The sequence below is a fragment of the Oncorhynchus clarkii genome, chromosome 8, assembly GCF_045791955.1.
Source record: "Oncorhynchus clarkii lewisi isolate Uvic-CL-2024 chromosome 8, UVic_Ocla_1.0, whole genome shotgun sequence".
Taxonomy (NCBI): domain Eukaryota; kingdom Metazoa; phylum Chordata; class Actinopteri; order Salmoniformes; family Salmonidae; genus Oncorhynchus; species Oncorhynchus clarkii.
The window spans coordinates 15,583,927-15,604,148 of NC_092154.1; the positions used below are offsets into that span (position 1 = coordinate 15,583,927).

At 44.5% G+C, this 20,222-nt stretch overlaps 1 protein-coding gene across 12 annotated transcripts in view; it reads right to left on the reverse strand.

Moving 5' to 3' along the window:
* Window positions 1-20,222, reverse strand: part of LOC139415004 (kinase D-interacting substrate of 220 kDa B-like) — a 46,143-nt gene that overhangs the window by 13,622 nt on the left and 12,299 nt on the right. For 6 of the 12 annotated variants that reach the window (XM_071162723.1, XM_071162721.1, XM_071162717.1 and 3 more), the window contains exons 12-21: window positions 17,915-18,092; window positions 17,319-17,483; window positions 14,382-14,561; window positions 13,729-13,894; window positions 13,466-13,617; window positions 11,103-11,392; window positions 10,450-10,590; window positions 5,972-6,209; window positions 5,619-5,707; window positions 678-822 (exon numbers count right to left, since the gene is read on the reverse strand). In XM_071162723.1, the coding sequence (XP_071018824.1) occupies window positions 678-822; window positions 5,619-5,707; window positions 5,972-6,209; window positions 10,450-10,590; window positions 11,103-11,392; window positions 13,466-13,617; window positions 13,729-13,894; window positions 14,382-14,561; window positions 17,319-17,483; window positions 17,915-18,092 (1,744 nt within the window). Of the gene's footprint in view, window positions 1-677; window positions 823-5,618; window positions 5,708-5,950; window positions 6,210-10,449; window positions 10,591-11,102; window positions 11,393-13,465; window positions 13,618-13,728; window positions 13,895-14,381; window positions 14,562-17,318; window positions 17,484-17,914; window positions 18,093-20,222 lie in introns of all 12 variants that reach the window. The other 6 variants (XM_071162720.1, XM_071162713.1, XM_071162722.1 and 3 more) reach the window with 1 other exon arrangement.

Here is a 20,222-nt window from a genome sequence, read left to right on the forward strand (position 1 = left end):
ACTTATGTATGTATTTTGTCACCACACACAGAAAGCCAACAGTGTTGTACATCCATTGTGAATGACCATAGTTCCTCACTGTATTTGAAACATCTTTCCAACATCAGCCTTCTCGATGGGCTTCAGTAACCTCTGCGCCTTGGTGGGAAATAGCAACATATTGCTGATCCCATATCTCCAGTGGAAACGTCATAAAATGGGCTATCTGAACACTTCTCTGAACACAAATACAGCTGTGTCTGGGAAACAGTGAGGGCCCAGTTGAAACAACGTTGCAAGTTCACTATAGCAGAGCTCAAGCCAGACAGAGAGAGGCAGAGAGAGATTAATGCTATTGACTGTACCAAATGCCACGCGTAGCAAATGTGATTTATAGAGGATATATTTTCATCAGAATATTTTCTTCTTCAAATATAATTTTGGATCTTGTTGATATTTCACATATTTTCAGCAGATCCAAGGTCCATGGCCACCGAGCGTGATCCGACCCGGGATCCAAGGGTCCACACCAGAAATGTGGATCCGACAGGTTCAGATCTCAGGTTTGGGTATATCTGTGAAGACCTCTAGTGTGTATTGTCTGTGCATGCGTACATGTGGGTGTGCATGTGTGTGTAGGTGTGTCCATATGCGTGTGTGGACGCGTGAGTCAACGTGGGTGTGTGTGCGTGACCCACCTGTGACAGAGACGATGTTGAGCAGCCTCCTCATGGTCTGGGGGCTGATGTCACTGAACCAGTCTTCTGTCACCAGCAGCTTGCTCAGGTCAAAGGACATCTGCCGTGTCACCGTCCTCTGCATCTGACGTCGCCGGTACGTGTCCTATGCAGAGACATATGGTTGGGTGGTATCCAGAATACCATACCGGGGTGTAGGGTATTACCGGAAGTGCACAAAAAAGTGCGCTATTTACAAAAATATATATAACAGTAACATATATTCTAATAATAGATATATGGTTGGGCATTATATACACAGTGCATTCAGATCCCAGTGCATTCAGATCCCAGTGCATTCAGATCCCAGTGTATTCAGATCCCTTCATTTTTCCCACATTTTGTTACATCACAGCCTTATTCTAAAATTGATTGTGAAAAAAGTTGTAATTATCTTTACACAATAACCCATAATGACAAAGCAAAAACAGGTTTTTAGAAATGTTTGCAAATGTATGAATAAAATATATTTTAAAAATACCTTATGTATATAGGTATTCAGACCCTCTGCTATGAGACTCGAAATGGAGCTCAGATGCATCCTGTTTCCATTGATCATCCTTGAGATGTTTCTACAACTTGATTTAAGTCCACCTGTGGTAAATTCAATTGATTTGGAAAGGCACACACCTGTCTATATTAAAAGGTCCTACAGTTGACAGTGCATGTCAGAGTAAAAACCAAGCCATGAGGTTGAAGGAATTGTCCGTAGAGCCCCTGACACAGGATTGTGTCGAGGCACAGATCTGGGGAAGGGTACCAAAAATATTCTGCAGCATTGAATGTCCAAGAACACAGTGGCCTCCATCATTCTTAAATGGAAGAAGTTTGGAACTACCAAGACTCTTCCTAGAGCTGGCCACCCGGCCAAACAGAGAAATCGGGGGAAAAGGGCCTTGGTCAGGGAGGTGACAAAGAACCCGATGGTCACTCTGACAGAGCTCTAGAGTTCATCTGTGGAGATGGGAGAACCTTCCAGAAGGACAACCATCTCTGCAGCACTCCACCAATCAGGGCTTTATGGTAGTAGAGTGGCCAGACGGAAGCCATTACCCAGTAAAAGGCACATGACAGCCCGTTTAAAGTTTGCAAAAAGTCACCTAAAGAATATATATATATAAATATATATATATAAGCAATAAGGCACGAGGGGTTGTGGTAAGGATTGTTCTTCGCATGACGCAAGACGGAGTGCCTGGACATAGCCCGTTACACACACACACAAAAATAAAACACACAACATGTTCACCAGAGCTGTTGCCAGAGAATTTTATGTTCATTTCTCTACCATAAGCCACCTCCAACAGCATTTTAGAGAATTTGGCAATATGTCCAACTGGCCTCACAACCGCAGACCACTCCTGCCCAGGACCTCCACAGTCGGCTTCTTCTTCTGCGGGATCGTCTGAGACCAGCCTAACTGCAGTTCGGCGTCGTAACAGACTTCAGTGGGTGAATGCTCACCTGTGATGGCCACTGTCACGCTGCAGAAGTGTGCTCTTGACAGATGAATCCCGGTTTCAACTGTACCGAGCAGATGGCAGACAGCGTGTATTGCGTTGTGTGGGCAAGCGGTTTGCTGATGTCAACGTTGTGAACAGAGTGCCCCATGGTGGTGGTGGGGTTATGTTATGGGTATAAGCTGACAATGAATACAATTGCATTTTATCGATGGCAATTTGAATGCACAGAGATTCCTTGACGAGATCCTGGAGGCCCAATGTCGTGCCATTCATCCGCCGCCATCACCTCCTATTTCAGCACAATAATGCACGACCCAATGTCGCAAGAATTTGTACACAATTCCCAGAAGCTGAAAATGTCTCAGTTCTTTCAAGGCCTGCATATTCACCAGACATGTCACCCATTGAGCATGTTTGGGATGCTCTGGATCGCCGTGTACGACAGCATGTTCCAGTTCCCGCCAATATCGGTGTCAGAGGAAGGTGTCAGAGGAAGTCAAAGACTCCAGCCACCCAAGTCATAGACTGTTCTCTCTGCTATCGCACGGCAAGCAGTACCGGAGCACCAAGTCTAGGTCCAAAAGGCTCCTTAACTGCTTCTACCCCCAAGCCATAAGACTGATCAATCAAATGGCCACCCAGACGTTTTGCCATGACACCCTCTCCCCCCCCCCCCCCGTTTTTACACTGCTGCTACTCGCTGTTTGTTATTTATGCATAGTTGTTACTTTACCCCAACCTACATGTACAAATGACCTGGACTAACCTGTACCCCCGCACATTGACTCTGTACCGGTACCCCCTGTATATAGCCTCGTTATTGTTATGGTGTGTTACTTTACCCCAACCTACATGTACAAATGACCTGGACTAACCTGTACCCCCGCACATTGACTCTGTACCGGTACCCCCTGTATATAGCCTCGTTATTGTTATGGTGTGTTACTTTACCCCAACCTACATGTACAAATGACCTGGACTAACCTGTACCCCCACACATTGACTCTGTACCGGTACCCCCTGTATATAGCCTTGTTATTGTTATGGTGTGTTACTTTACCCCAACCTACATGTACAAATGACCTGGACTAACCTGTACCCCCACACATTGACTCTGTACCGGTACCCCCTGTATATAGCCTTGTTATTGTTATGGTGTGTTACTTTACCCCAACCTACATGTACAAATGACCTGGACTAACCTGTACCCCCGCACATTGACTCTGTACCGGTACCCCCTGTATATAGCCTTGTTATTGTTATGGTGTGTTACTTTACCCCAACCTACATGTACAAATGACCTGGACTAACCTGTACCCCCGCACATTGACTCTGTACCGGTACCCCCTGTATATAGCCTCGTTATTGTTATGGTGTGTTACTTTACCCCAACCTACATGTACAAATGACCTGGACTAACCTGTACCCCCGCACATTGACTCTGTACCGGTACCCCCTGTATATAGCCTCGTTATTGTTATGGTGTGTTACTTTACCCCAACCTACATGTACAAATGACCTGGACTAACCTGTACCCCCGCACATTGACTCTGTACCGGTACCCCCTGTATATAGCCTCGTTATTGTTATGGTGTGTTACTTTACCCCAACCTACATGTACAAATGACCTGGACTAACCTGTACCCCCGCACATTGACTCTGTACCGGTACCCCCTGTATATAGCCTTGTTATTGTTATGGTGTGTTACTTTTTATTTTATCATTTATTTGATTTAGTAAAAACTGCATTGTGGTTAAGGGCTTGTCGGTAAGCATTTCACGGTAAGGTCTACTACACCTGTTGTATTCAGAGCATGTGACAAATAACATTTGATTTGATATCCAGCAACAGCCATTGAAGAGGAGTGGGACAACATTCCAAAGGCCACAATCAACAGCCTGATCAACTCTATGCGAAGATGTGTCGCGTTGCATGATGCAAATGGTGGTCGCACCAGATACTGACTGGTTTTCTGATCCACACTCCTACCTTTTTATTTTAAGGTACCTGTGACCAACAGATGCATATCTATATCCCCAGTCATGTGAAATCCATAGATTAGGGCCTAATTTATTTACTTATATGAACTGTAACTCAGTAACCTCACTAATGCTCTTGTGGCTGAATGGAAGCCCCTGCAGAAATGTGGAAAGCCTTCCCAGAAGAGTGGAGGCTGTTATAGCAGCAAAGGGGGGACCAACTCCATATTAATGCCCATGATTTTGGAATAAGATGTTCGACGATCAGGTGTCCACATACTTTTGGTCACGTAGTGTACTTATGTTTCAAAGTAGAGAAAATGAGAATATAATGGAAAAAGTTGACAAATTGAGCCTGAGATTTGGCATAGCTACTTGAGTACACAACACCTGGGGTCTCAATAAGAGGGGGTTTAAGGTTAAAGGAGTAATCTGCAGTTTTTAACAAAGCGTGACCCGGCTACTGTTTTGGTAAAAAAGCTGAGGGATGGGGCTGGAAAAATGTAACCACTCTCAAATTCAGACAGAGCTATGGATACAAGGACAGACCATCCATGATATCAAAAGTATAGTTTTAGCCCTGATTTGAGGCTATACAGTGTTTGTTTACATTTACGTTGTTTGCAAACATTGGGTTCTCATGGAGTGTATAACAGTTGAACTAAACTCATGAGGCATTTATTAGTTATATTCTTCAACAATCAATGGGTACATATATAAGTCCATGGATGTAGCAACTGCAGATCATCCCCTTAAGGTTAGGGTAGGTTACAGCTGGAGTGGTTGCATTAGTCTGGTGGAAGCAGCCTGATCGGTGTTCACCATTCTGTTTTACCGCACGTATCACTATGACCTTTCTCCAATAGATGTGCAGACATAGCATAGGGTCAAACAGTCTCAATGTGTGAGATGGCAGACTGATGAGTGATATGGAATATAATGGTGAACGCAGCAATCAGGCTGCTTCAACTCACATTAAAGTCACACTAAACTGCACATCATGTGGCTTGGTGGGGGAGAAACACAGCAGATTGGATTAAGCCTCATTGGATTAAAGTCACAATAAGTGCAGTAGCTGGACAGTCACACTGGGTTCTAAAAACACAATTGAGTCAAGAGATCCTAATACACAGAAGTTGTAGTTATTTCCTATTGCGTATTTACAGCTATTGGCTTTTTACTGTCTGCGTGCCAAATGGGGCCCTATTTCCTTTATAGTGCAGTACTTTTGAACAGAAAACAAAAGCAGGAATAAGATGAAAACACCTTCAAGTGACAACCTGTTAATGTGTAGACGTGTGGTTATTACATTGATTTAATGATGACACCACTGAAGTCGTTTGACCATACTATTGGTGATGGGCAGTGTTGATCCATATGCCTGTACTCTTTGGGAACCCAACAGGTTGGGGTCAAGCACCAGGCCATCCACCCACACACTCTCTCTTCTCTCTCTTACCCTGCGGTTCAGGGTTGTCTTGCTGCCAAACTTGGTCATCTCCCCGATGCTGTGCTGGGATAGCTTCCTATCCAGCTCCTCATGCCAGCCTGAACACAGATATCAACAAAGACAGGAGATGAGAAACCAGACCTAATATTAGCCAATGATTTGACACATACAGTTAAGTGTGTGCCGGTGTACATATCTGAATGCGAAGGTGGATGTGAGTGTGTTAATTTGTGTGTATGCCTGAATGTGTGTGTTCATGTGTGTACATGCCCGTGTGTGTGTGGTCTGAGATTTTTACAGCTCCTTTCATACAGGGCGTGTGTGTGTGTGTCTGTCTTTACCGTCTGAATGGTTTGGATTACCGTCTGAGTTTCCGGTGTCTCCGTTAGCGGGCGCTGCCACACACATCCTTCTGGCGCTGCTCAACCCCCGGCTGTTGAGGAAGACCGGCAGGTGGACGATGTTTCTCATGTAGTCATGACCGTTGATGTTGGAGTCCCTGAGCACGCTGTTCAGGTTCTGGTTGATGGCCTTGATGATGATGTGGGGGTCGCTGGCGAAGATGGAGATGAAGGGGCCTTTGGAGAAGAGCACTCTCACCTGGTGGAGAGGAACAGGATACACATGTTTTCTATTTTATTTAGCCTTTATTTAACCAGGAGAAGCCTATTGAGACCCAGAGTCTCTTTTTCAAGGAAGACCAAGCCAAGGCAGCAGCAACTATCAAGACAAATCAAATGTTATTTGTCACATGCGCCGAATACAACAGGTGAAATCTTTACTCACAAGCCCTAAACCAACAACACGGTTAAGAAAAAATAAGTATTAAGAAACTATTATTAACGAACGTAAACAACAAATTAAAATAGAAAAATAACAAATAATTAAAGAGCAACAATAAAATAACAGTAACAAGGCTATATACAGGGGGTACTGGTACAGCGTCAATGTGAGGGGGCACAGGTTAGTCGAGGAAATTTAGGTAATATGTACATGTAGGTACAGGTAAAGTGACTAAACATGTAGTGCCTTAAGGCCGGAGGCTGAGCAGTTGCCATACCATGCTCTTGATGGTGCAGCTGTAGAACTTTGAGGATCTGAGGACCCATGCCAAATCTTTTCAGTCTCCAGACAGGGAATAGGCGTTGTCGTGCCCTCTTCACAACTGTCTTGGTGTGTTTGGACCATGATAGTTCCTTGGTGATGTGGACACCAAGGAATTTGAAGCTCTCAACCTGCTCCACTACAGCCCCATCGATGAGAATGGGGACGTGCTCGGTGCTCCTTTTCCTGTAGTCCACAATCATCTTCTTAGTCTTGATCACATTGAGTGAGAGGTTGTTATCCTGGCACCACACTGCCAGGTCTCTGACCTCCTCCCTAAAGGCTGTCTCATCATTGCCGGGGATCAGGCCTAGCACTGTTGTGTCGTCGGCAAACATAATGATGGTGTTGGAGTCGTGCTTGGCCACGCAGTCGTGGGTGAACAGGGAGTACAGGAGGGGACTGAGCACACACCCCTGAGGGGCCCCTGTGTTTAGGATCAGTGTGGCAGATGTGTTGTTACCTACCCTTACCATCTGGGGGCGGCCCGTCAGGAAGTCCAGGATCCAGAGGGAGGTGTTTAGTCTCAGGGTCCTTAGCTTAGTGATGAGCTTTGAGGGCACTATGGTGTTGAACGCTGAGCTGTAATCAATGAATAATATTCTCACGTAGGTGTTCCTTTTGTCCAGATGGGAAAGGGCAGTGTGGAGTGCAATTGAGATTGCATCATCTGTGGATCTGTTGGGGCGGTATATAAACTGGAGTGGGTCTAGGGTTTCTGGGATAATGGTGTGGATGTGAACCATGACCAGCCTTTCAAAGCACTTCATGACTACAGACGTGAGTGCTAAGGTCAGTAGTCATTTAGGCAGGTTACCTTTGTGTTCTTAGGCACAGGGACTATGGTGGTCTGCTTGAAACATGTTGGTATTACAGACTCGGTCAGGGACAGATTGAAAATGTCAGTGAAGACACTTGCTAGTTGGTCAGCGCATGCTCAGAGTACACGTCCTGGTAATCTTTCTGGCCCTGCGGCCTTGTGAATGTTGACCTGTTTAAAGCTCTTACTCACATTGGCTATGGACAGCGTGATCACAGTCATCCAGAACAGCTGGGGCTCTCATGCATGCTTCAGCGTTGCTTGACTCAAAGCGCGCATAGAAGTAATTTAGCTCGTCTGGTATGCTCGTGTCACTGGGCAGCTCATGGCTGTGCTTCCCTTTGTAGTCAGAAATAGTCGGAGCCAGTGTAGTAGGGGATTCAATCTTAGTCCTGTATTGACACTTTGCCTGTTTGATGATTTGTCGGAGGGAATAGCAGGATTTCTTATAAGCGTCCGGGTTAGAGTCCGCTCCTTGAAAGCGGCAGCTCTACCCTTTAGCTTAGTGCGGATGTTGCCTGTAATCCATGGCTTTTGGTTAGGTTATGCTTCTGGTTGGGGTATGAAGTGTAGCTGCTGCTTTTGCAACAGCTAATGGGGATCCTAATAAAATACCAATACCCCTTGTCTTACCGGAGGCAGCTGTTCTCTCTTGCCGATTCACGGAAAACCCACGTCCAGCCACGTCACGGTGAAACATAAGATATTACAGTTTTTAATGTCATGTTGGTAGGAAGGTCTTGATAGGAGCTCATCTAGTTTATTATCCAATGATTGCACGTTGGCTAATAGGACAGATGGTAGAAGTGGGTTACCCACTCGCCGTTGGATTCTTACATAGCACCCCAACCTACGGCCCCTATATCTCTGTCTCTTCTTCATGCGAATGACAGGGATTTGGGCCTTGTCCGGTGTCTGAAGTAAATCCTTCGCGTCCAACTCATTAAAGAAAAAATCTTCGTCCAGTACGAGGGGAGTAATCGCTGTTCTGATATCCAGACGCTATTTTCGGTCACTCGAGACAGTGGCAGAAACACCACGTACAAAATAAGTTACAAATAACACGAAAAAACACACACAGTAGCACGATTGGTTAGGAGCCCATAAAACAGCAGCCATCTCCCCCGGCGCCATTATTACTATATTACAGTATTAAAAGATTCAACAATACACATCAAACAACATGATCAAGCCTAAAAAAAAAGCATTTCCACTCCTCTGTAACAGAATTTCCCATCAAAATGTTAAATTCATTCAGTGGCACTAACATATCTAGATGAAGTATGGATTGTAGACTATTACATGCCATTGGTACACAAGATGAGAAGGCAGTCTTGGCTAATGCTGTAAATGTCCTGGGACTATAAGTAGCAACCGCCTAGCAGACCGGGTATGGTAACTGGTGGTGGTGAAGGAGACCAGACTATAGAGGTAAAGGGGGAGTTTACTCAAAAGGGCTTTGTAGATAGCTACATTTGTGTGTGTTTTTCTGCGCATATAAAGTGAGTTCCAACCCACCATTTGGTACAAGGTGCAATGTTGGGTGAGTGACTTGGCATTTGTAATAAAGCGCAAGGATTCATGATAAACAGAGTCCAGTCTCTGTAAGACGGAGGAGGTTGCATGCATATACAACAAGTCACCATAATCAATTAGAGAGAAAAGTGGCATGAAAGCTTATTTCTAGCCGTAAGCGGGAATCAAGACTTATTACGAAAATGAAAACCCAATTTCAATTTAAGCTTCCTCACAAGGTTATCCATATGAACTTTAAAGGACAACTTGCCATCCAACCATATATCTTGGTATTTGTAGGATGACACTTTGTCAATGGATAAGCCACCAGATGTGACAATGCTAACCTTCTCTGGCAGAGTTCTAGCTCTGGTAAAGGTCATGAATTCTGTTTTTTTTGTACATTCAAGACTAGTTTGAGACCATAAAGGGAGGCCTGTGGTAACTGAAAAGCAGTCTGGAGCTCTTCAACAGCCTGAACCACAGAAGGAGCACATGAATATATGACTGTATCATCTGCATATAGATGGAACTTTGCTGGTTGCATCCCCTTTCCCAAATTATTAATACAAATTGAGAACAACACAGGAGCTAAAATGGAACCCTGGGACACACCTCTATTAATCTGAAGAAAGCTATTGTCAGCATATACACATTGTGTTCTGTCAGAAAGATAGTTCCTAAACCAATTTACTGCCCCTTCACCAAGACCAATGTTACTGAGTTTAGCTAGCAACACTTCATGGTCAACTGAATCAAATGCCGTTGATAAATCAACAAACAGAGCAGCACAATGTGGCTTTTTATCAAGCGCATTTATGATGTCATTTGCCACTGCCATAAGTGCGATCTAAAGCCAGAGTGAACCCCACTTAGTATGTTCTGGTGAGGTGTGTGAGGAAAAAAGGTGTGTGTGTGTGTGTGTGTGTGTGCGTGCGGTGGATACAGTATATTTGTTTGTTCTAATCTATTCTAAAACTCTTTCTGCCATAGCTCACAGTTACCTAATAACTCCATTATACCAATGTGCAAAAGACATTGCAATATTAGATTTTGTGACTACTATCAAATGTCTAGATAAATCGCTCTAAACGTATAAGGGATGTTGCTTATTATTACAAAGACATCATGCATAAAAGATCCATTATTTCCTCAGACCAAAGATTTCATTAGTAAACAAGAAACAGCTGGTTCAGATGACCATGCCCCTTGAATATTACATTAAAGACAATTCTATTACTGTAAATAATAAGAAAAACCATGACAGCTTCTGGAAACTTTGTGACTGATGTATAACTATGTACAGTATAACTAGGTAATCTTTGCTCTCTTGGGAAAGATTGTCTTCGGAAATAACTCAATTTGCAGACCAAGGCAACACAAAGGGTGAGACGGTCTTACCGTATCCAGCATCTGCAGTACTTTGTCCTGTTCACAGGAGTCCAGGCCGTCTATGATGACAGCCAGACGCGTCTGGTTCTGAGTGAAGCCATCGATGGTCTTAGCCATCCTCGCCATCAGCTCCACCTCATTCTTCAACACCTGAGGGAGGAGATAGAAAGAGAGAGAGAGAGAGAGAGAGGAAGATGGGTGAGAGAAAAGGAGAGGAGGAAGAGAGAGGAGAAAGAGAGAGAGAGAAGGAGAGGAGGGAGAGAGAGAGGAGGAAGAGAGAGAGAGAGAGGAAGATGGGTGAGAGAAAAGGAGAGGAAGAGAGGAGAAAGAGAGAGAGAGAAGGAGAGGAGGGAGAGAGAGAAGAGAAAGAGAGAGAGAGAGAGAGAGAGGAGGAGGATGGGTGAGAAGGAGGGGAGGAAGAGGGAGAGAGAGAGAGGAGAGGGGAGGAAGAGAGAGAGAAGTAGAGATGGAGACAGAGAGAGGAGGAGGATGGGTGAGAAAGGTCATACTAGCCTTACAAGCCAGTGATATGGTGAGAGGGAGAATCAAACAGGTGTGTGTGTGTGTGTGTGTGTGTGTGTGTGTGTGTGTGTGTATGTATGCTTTGTGCATGTGTTTCCAAGTGCTTGCGCGCATATATACGACTGGCCTTCCATCGCTACCTTCATGAAGCCCTCGCTCTTGAGCTTGTGCATCTTGTTGGCAGCGCTGTGCAGCCTCTTCCTCTGAGAGTTGAGCACCGAGTCGGCCACCTGCCACCAGGTCCGGCAGTTAAGCACCAGTGCCAGGCCCACTGCGCAGGCCATGGCGATCAGCACGGCATTCACCGTCTGGTTGGCCCCGTCCACCTTGAAGACGGCGAGGAGTGCCATGCCAGTGATCAGGCAGCCCAGGATGAAGATGAAGATGACGAAGGAGGGAACGCAGCAAGTTTTCTTCCACTTCTTCTTCCCTAAAATACAATCCATTTTAAAAGTACTCAGTATTCATAAAAACATTTGGAAGCAGGAGGCAGGCTACTGACTAAACTTGTCTGTTGGACAACCCTTTGTTCCTAGTTCTTACTGAAAACCACCAGAGTATGTGGTTGGTGTATTTATATATGTAGTGACCGACAGTGATTTAAAGTAGTGCCAATAAGGTCAAACACATTTGCCCAAAGGGGATTCAATCAAGTAAACTGACCTGACTAATTTGTCACTACCTAGTGATGCTCTGCCCACTACCTAGTGATTCTCTGCCCACTACCTAGTGATTCTCTGCCCACTACCTAGTGATGCTCTGCTCACTACCTAGTGATGCTCTGCCCACTACCTAGTGATTCTCTGCCCACTACCTAGTGATTCTCTGCCCACTACCTAGTGATTCTCTGCCCACTACCTAGTGATTCTCTGCCCACTACCTAGTGATGCTCTGCCCACTACCTAGTGATGCTCTGCTCACTACCTAGTGATGCTCTGCCCACTACCTAGTGATGCTCTGCCCACTACCTAGTGATTCTCTGCCCACTACCTAGTGATTCTCTGCCCACCACCTAGTGATGCTCTGCCCACCACCTAGTGATTCTCTGCCCACTACCTAGTGATTCTCTGCCCACTACCTAGTGATTCTCTGCCCACTACCTAGTGATTCTCTGCCCACTACCTAGTGATGCTCTGCCCACTACCTAGTGATTCTCTGCCCACTACCTAGTGATTCTCTGCCCACTACCTAGTGATGCTCTGCTCACTACCTAGTGATGCTCTGCCCACTACCTAGTGATTCTCTGCCCACTACCTAGTGATTCTCTGCCCACTACCTAGTGATTCTCTGCCCACTACCTAGTGATTCTCTGCCCACTACCTAGTGATGCTCTGCCCACTACCTAGTGATGCTCTGCTCACTACCTAGTGATGCTCTGCCCACTACCTAGTGATTCTCTGCCCACCACCTAGTGATTCTCTGCCCACCACCTAGTGATGCTCTGCCCACTACCTAGTGATTCTCTGCCCACTACCTAGTGATTCTCTGCCCACTACCTAGTGATGCTCTGCCCACTACCTAGTGATTCTCTGCCCACTACCTAGTGATTCTCTGCCCACTACCTAGTGATTCTCTGCCCACTACCTAGTGATGCTCTGCCCACTACCTAGTGATTCTCTGCCCACTACCTAGTGATTCTCTGCTCACTACCTAGTGATTCTCTGCCCACTACCTAGTGATTCTCTGCTCACTACCTAGTGATGCTCTGCTCACTACCTAGTGATTCTCTGCTCACTACCTAGTGATTCTCTGCCCACTACCTAGTGATGCTCTGCCCACTACCTAGTGATTCTCTGCTCACTACCTAGTGATTCTCTGCTCACTACCTAGTGATTCTCTGCCCACTACCTAGTGATGCTCTGCCCACTACCTAGTGATGCTCTGCTCACTACCTAGTGATGCTCTGCTCACTACCTAGTGATGCTCTGCTCACTATCTAGTGATGCTCTGCTCACTACCTAGTGATGCTCTGCTCACTACCTAGTGATGCTCTGCTCACTACCTAGTGATGCTCTGCTCACTACCTAGTGATGCTCTGCTCACTACCTAGTGATTCTCTGCTCACTACCTAGTGATTCTCTGCTCACTACCTAGTGATTCTCTGCTCACTACCTAGTGATTCTCTGCTCACTACCTAGTGATTCTCTGCTCATGACTAGATTTTTTTATTTATTTAACTAGGTAAGTCAGTTAAGAACTAATTCTTATTTACAATGACGGCCTGCCCCGGCCAAACCCTCTCCTAACCCGGACGATGCTGGGCCAATTGTGCACCGCCCAATGGGACTCCCGATCAGGGCCGGTTGTGACACAGCCTGGGATTAAACCAGGGTCTGTAGTGACGCCTCTAGCACTGCGATGCAGTGCCTTAGACCGCTGCGCCAATCAGGAGCAAGTGATTACCTAGTGATTCCTCTGCTCATTGCCTAGTGATTCCTCTGCTCATTGCCTAGTGATTCCTCTGGTCATTGGTTACCTTGTGATTCCTCTGGTCATTGGTTACCTTGTGATTCCTCTGTCTTGAAGACCCTGAAGAGGCGGGTGGCCATGAAGCCAAACTCCCTCTCACAGGCATCAGACAGGGTGGCTATCATCTCTGCCAGGCTGGTCTCCCCTCCCACACTGGACAGACGGTTGTAGTCAGTGAACAGGAACCTGCAACAGTAAAGGGAAGGGGTGGACATTAAATAATCGGTCAAACACAAACTACAACTTATAAAGGTACCTGATGGGCAGGACATGGGTGGTTTGTGTGTGTGTGTGTACCTAACGGGCAGAGCGCGGGTGGTCTGCTCTGGCAGGTCAGGGGGGTTGACAAACATCAGTTTGAGTAGCAGCTCCAGGTAACCGATGTGTCGGGCCAAGCGGGTACTTATCACCCACGCCCAGCTCCAGTTCTCACCCTCTCGACGACTGCCGAAGTACACCACCACTACACAGAGAGGGAAACTGTTATCTCCTAACTGGATCATTAAAAGCCGCCTCCACTACAAAACAGAGGAAGACAAACAGAGTTACTGCGCCAAACTCTTACTGTGTCATTGAAAGTGTTTGGAAAAGCCAGAGACAGTTAGAATGAGCTCTTACTGTGTCATTGAAAGTGGCCAATTGTGCACTGCCCTATGGGATTCCCAATCACGGACGGTTGTGATACAGCCTGGAATCAAACCAGGGTATGTAGTGACGCCTCTAGCACCGAGATGCAGTCCCTTAGACTGCTGCGCCACTCGGGAGCATAGGCTACGGGATCCTCGGGACGTCGCTACCCTAAACCTAACCTTAAGGTTAGGTAAGGGCTATGGTTAACTTTGCTTAACCATTTTACATTTCAACGTCAATAGGGGTAGGGATGTACCAATGATCACGGATAGCAACGACTACTAGACCATAGAAAATGGATGACAGAGTGACGGTCTCACCGAAGCAGACATAGAGCAAGGCCAGCAGGCTGAGGGAGACAGCGATGGCCAGCTTGGGGTCGACGGTGAAGCCCAGGACCAGAGCTACAGAACCACACAGCAGCAGGGACATGAACCCCACCAGCCAGGAGAACTGGAACAACGGCTCCACCTGCTGGCCAGCAAACGTCTTCATCTCATCTGAAGAGAGGAAGGAGATGAAAGGAGGATAAAGATACTTATGAGATTGTAGGTTCATTTGTAAAACTCAATCTTATAAGTATCTGATAAAATAATCTGTTAATATTAAATCCAGGCACCACAGGCTAAAATGCCATTTTTTGCCTCTACTTATGAATTTTGAGATTGTTTGGTATTTTGAACCATTAATATTCATTTTCTCAAAAAGTAAAAACAACAATGTCAAAATGTTGATGATCCATTATTTCAAATCACTACATTAAATCACACACAATTTAAAAAGCCCATCTCATAGAGAATGTAACAATCTGGACTATATATATAGTAACTTACTTTGAAGAGATGGTGATTGGGTCTAAATAGCTGTTTGGTGTTTCTAAGTCTAAATTCAGTGTACTTGTCTTTAACTGCCATTTCCTGGAAGTCAGACGTTTCCTACACGCCAACTCGTGTTTCTCAGCCTCGGAAGCATCTGCATTCACCAAATGTTGCGTGGTTATCCTTAAATTTATTATTCAGACATATACATAGAGAATTGTTGATACATTGTCAAATTTATACTCTACATTACATTTTCTTCAGAAAAATCTGCCAAAAATGAATTTTACATACCTTTCTATAGTATTTTACAGGTAGAAAAAAGTATTTCTCCTCAATATGTTACGTATAAGTCAGGTCCTGGAGTATCTTAAGCAATGTTAACCATTTTAATATAGGCCGATTTCCTCCAGAGTCCAGAAAAATGGATTTGTGTGATATGCAAATATGCACATTTAATTTGCATATTTGTAAACAATATTTCAGATTTTTTTGTTTGCATTGCTTGTTGAAGTTTGGTTGCATTATTGCATTGTTAAAGTACAGTATGTAACGTACAGTATGTATAGTTGAAGTTGGAAGTTTACATACACCATAGCCAAATACATTTAAACTCAGTTTTTCACAATTCCTGACATTTAATCCTAGTAAAAGTCCCCTGTCAGTTAGGATCACCACTTTATTTTAAGAATGTGAAATGTCAGAATAAGAGTTGAGAGAATGAATTATTTCAGCATTTATTTATTTCATCATATTCCCAGTGGGTCAGAAGTTTACATACACTCAATTAGTATTTGGTAGCATAGCCTTAAATTGTTTAACTTGGGTAAAATGTTTTGGCTAGCCTTCCACGAGCTTCCCACAATAAGTTGGGTGAAATTTGGCCCATTCCTCCTGACAGAGCTGGTGTAACTGAGTCAGGTTTGTAGGCCTCCTTGCTTACACAAGCTTTCAGTTCTGCCCACAAATGTTCTATGGGATTGAGGTCAGGGCTTTGTGATGGCCACTCCAATACCTTTCTTGTCCTTAACCAATTTTGATACAACTTTGGAAGAATGCTTGGGGTCTTCGTCCATTTGGAAGACCCATTTGCAACCAAGCTTTAACTGATGTCTTGAGATGTTGCTTCAATATATCCACATAATGTTCCTTCCTCATTATGCCATCTATTTTGTGAAGTGCACCAGTCTCTCCTGCAGCAAAGCATCCCCACAACATGATGCTGCCACCCCCATGCTTCACAGTTGGGATGGTGACCTTCGGCATGCAAGCCTCCTCCTTTTTCTTCCAAACATAACGATGGTCATCATGGCCAAACAGTTCTATTTTTGTTTCATCACACCAGAGGACATTTCTCCAAAAAGTACGATCTTTGTCCCCATGTGCAGTTGCAAACCGTAGTCTGGCTGTTTTATGGCTGTTTTGGAACAGTGGCTTCTTCCTTGCTGAGCGGCCAATCAGGTTATGTCAATATAGAACTCGTTTTACTGTGGATATAGATACTTTTGTACTGGTTTCCTCCAGCATCTTCACAAGGTCCTTTGCTGTTGTTCTGGGATTGATTTGCACTTTTCGCACCAAAGTACGTTCATCTCTAGGAGACAGAACACGTCTCCTTCCTGAGTGTATGATGGCTGCTTGGTCCCATGGTGTGTATACTTGCGTACTATTGTTTGTACAGATGAAGGTGGTACCTTCAGGCGTTTGGAAATTGCTCCCAAGGATGAACCAGACTTGTGGAGGTCTACAATTTATTTTCTAATTTCTTTTGATTTTCCCATGATGTCAAGCAAAGAGGCCCTGAGTTTGAAGGTAGGCCTCCAATTGACTCAAATGATGTCAATTAGCCTATCAGAAGCTTCTAAAGCCATGACATCATTTTCTGACATTTTCCAAGCTGTTTAAAGGCACAGTCAACTTAGGGTATGACCCACTAGAATTGTGATACAGTGAATTGTAAGTGAAATAATCTGTCTGTAAACAATTGTTGGAAAAATGACTTATGTCATGTACAAAGTAATGTCCTAACCGACTTGCCAAAACTATAGTTTGTTAACAAGAAATTTGTGGAGTGGTTGAAAAACGAGTTCTAATGACTCCAACCTAAGTGTATGTAAACTTCCGACTTGAACTGTACATACAATTCACTAAATCACAATTCCAGTGGGTCAGAAGTTTACATACACATACAACTGTACCTAGTCTGGTAATTGTGTTGGAGAACGTTCTGTTCTCCAACACAAAAACATTTACTCTATTAGGGTGTGATGCCTGGCCTTAACAGCTATCTTATTATTAACACGTATAACATATTTTTAACATATCATTATTTTTATGTTTGACAGTTGAGCTCTGTTCTATTTGAGCAGTATAATAAACGCTTAGACTCTTGTATAGAAGTGAGTGGAGCCTTGACAAGAGGACTGCCTAGTTCCTTACCCTCCAGTTTCTTGAGCAAGAAAGACTTGCCGCTGCCCCACTGGGCGTACAGGCCCACACAGATGGGTGGCTGCATGGTGGGCTCACTGAGAATGTCAGCCAGGGCACTGCTGTACAGGTCATAACCCAGCATGTCCCCATCAGACTCAGTAGGGGACAGGTGTCCTGGGAGGGACACATAGAAAGATAGGATGAGGTTAGTCAACACAGTTCTAGATGAGAGTACATACAGTGTATAATTTGTGTGTACCAATTTTCTTTGTCAATTTCTGTACACCCTATCGTCCAGCACAAAGGTTATAGCAGTTAGACTATAAAAGGAAAACCACCCCAAAAACAATATTTTGGTATTTGTTTAATTAGTCCATTGTTGGCATAGTCCCAAAATGTTTTGCTTGTCAGCAATCAAGGTTTTATATATCTTGAAAAAGGCAATATTACAGGGATGATTTCTGTATTTTGAAAGTTACATATCTTGAAAACTTTCATTAGTCAACAATAGACTAAAGAAACAAATACCAAAAAGATTGTTTTTGGGTGGAATTTTCCTTTAACTGGCGAAAGTGACTGAGCTGCCGGAGAGTAAGGAAACTTACGGGCTCCAAAGATCTGGGTGAGGATGCTCTTCTGGTGGCTGCAGTCGATGTTGTAGGGGGTCTCGCCGGCCTTGTTGGGCCTGTAGAGCAGGCGGCCATCTTTAGGGTTACGAAGGAGGAGCTCCGCCAGTCTGCGGCTCCGCCCACGGATGGCAATGTGGAGGGGGGTGTCACCTCTCTAGAGAAAGACGGTTGGTATCCTTAATTTAAAGAGCGTTGCTCCCTTCAGTATCAACATTGGCTTCAGATCAAAGTCTTTCTTGTGATTGTGATTTTGCTATTCATTGTAAATGTTTGTAGGCCTATGTAGCCAAATTGTATCTATGATCGTATGATATCCATTCATGTTTTTGGTATGTTATTTTTTATATCTGAGAATTAACCAATGATATTAAGCCACACCCGGCCATAATTACAGACACATGTGTGTCCTTTGACACTGTACAATTAGTGACCCTCAGTGTTTGTCATTATACCCTGATGAAGACAGCTTGTCTGTCCAAACGTTGGTTATTAGGTGATTAAATTATTTCATCGGAGTTCCTAGAGTGTGTGGCTCTCCTTTTCTCTTTCCATGTATCAGATTGTAGACCTACTGTCTCTTCTGCCTTTAACAGATTACGTATCACTGGATCCTTTGATAAAGATGAGCAAAATAAAACATAAAATAAATCATATAGTATATTATGTTCTCCAAAAAATTACTAATACAATTGCTCAGAGAGATTCTGTTTAACAATTAATACAAAAAAATCTAAAGAAGATAGTGGACCCGTTTTCAATACTCTAGCACCCTCCCCTTGCGAGAATAACGACACGGAGCCTTTTTCTCAAATGTTCCATGAGATTGGCTGAAACGTTGGGACCATTCCTCCAAACAGAATCTTTCCAAATCCTTGATAAAGTTTGTCTGCTCTTATGGACTACCCTCTTTAATTCAAACAAGAGGCTTTCAATTGGGTTCAAGTCCAGTAGCTGAGATGGTCATTGACAAATGTAGATACTTTTCTGCATATGCTTGTGTCCAAGTGGCCAAAAATATGTATTTTCATGTCACCTGACCATAGCACCGCCTGGAGGTTGATAAACGGCATTGGCACTTGGATTGGAACCGGTGCTATGTTTAATGACATGAAAATAGAGCTCTGGAAAGAAGCTGTATAAAGCAAAGGTCTAAGATCCCTCCCAATGTGTACAATCTCATTAAACATTTGAGAAAAATGTTCAGTATCAGTATTGAAACCAGGGGTGCCAATAATTTTTACCCCTCTCTTTTTGAGATTATTAGTTAAGCAATTCTATTAGTATAAAATAACCATTTCAACAACAAAATATAGCACACAACATAGATCAGTATTTGTATTATTTGCTAATTATGGACCCTGACTGTATATGCCACGTACATATACTCAGCAACTCAGCAAAAAAATAAGAAATGCCTCTCACTGTCAACTGCGTTTATTTTCAGCAAACTTAACATGTGTGAATATTTGTATGAACGTAACAAGATTCAACAACTGAGACATAAACTGAACAAGTTCCACAGACATGTGACTAACAGAAATGAAATAATGTGTTCCTGAACAAAGGGGGGGCCATGGCCATGGGGGGCCTCTTCACTGGCCTCTTCACTGGCCTCCAAGGGGGGGCCTCTTCACTGGCCATGGCAGAACACTGACATTCCTGTCTTGCAGGAAATCACGCACAGAACGAGCAGTATGGCTGGTGGCATTGTCATGCTGGAGGGTCATATCAGGATGAGCCTGCAGGAAGGGTACCACATGAGGGAGGAGGATGTCTTCCCTGTAATGCACAGCATTGAGATTGCTGGTTGTCATTGCAGGCACAGTCCGATGATGCTGTGACACACCGCCCCAGACCCTCCACCTCCAAATCGATCCCGCTCCAGAGTACAGGCCTCGGTGTAACACTCATTCCTTCGACAAACATGAATCCGACCATCACCCCTGGTGAGAAACCGCAACTTGTCAGTGAAGAGCATTTTTTGCCAGTCCTGTCTGGTCCAGCGACGGTGGGTTTGTGCCCATAGGCGACGTTGTTGCTGGTGATGTCTGGTGAGGACCTGCCTTATAAAAGGCCTACAAGCCCTCAGTCCAGCCTCTCTCAGCCTATTGCGGACAGTCTGAGCACTGATGGAGGGAGTGTGTGTTCCTGGTTGTTGTTGCCATCCTGTACCTGTCCTGCAGGTGTGATGTTCGGATGTACCGATCCTGTGCAGGTGTTGTTACATGTGGTCTGCCACTGCGAGGCCAATCAGCTGTCCGTCCTGTCTCTCTGTAGCACTGTC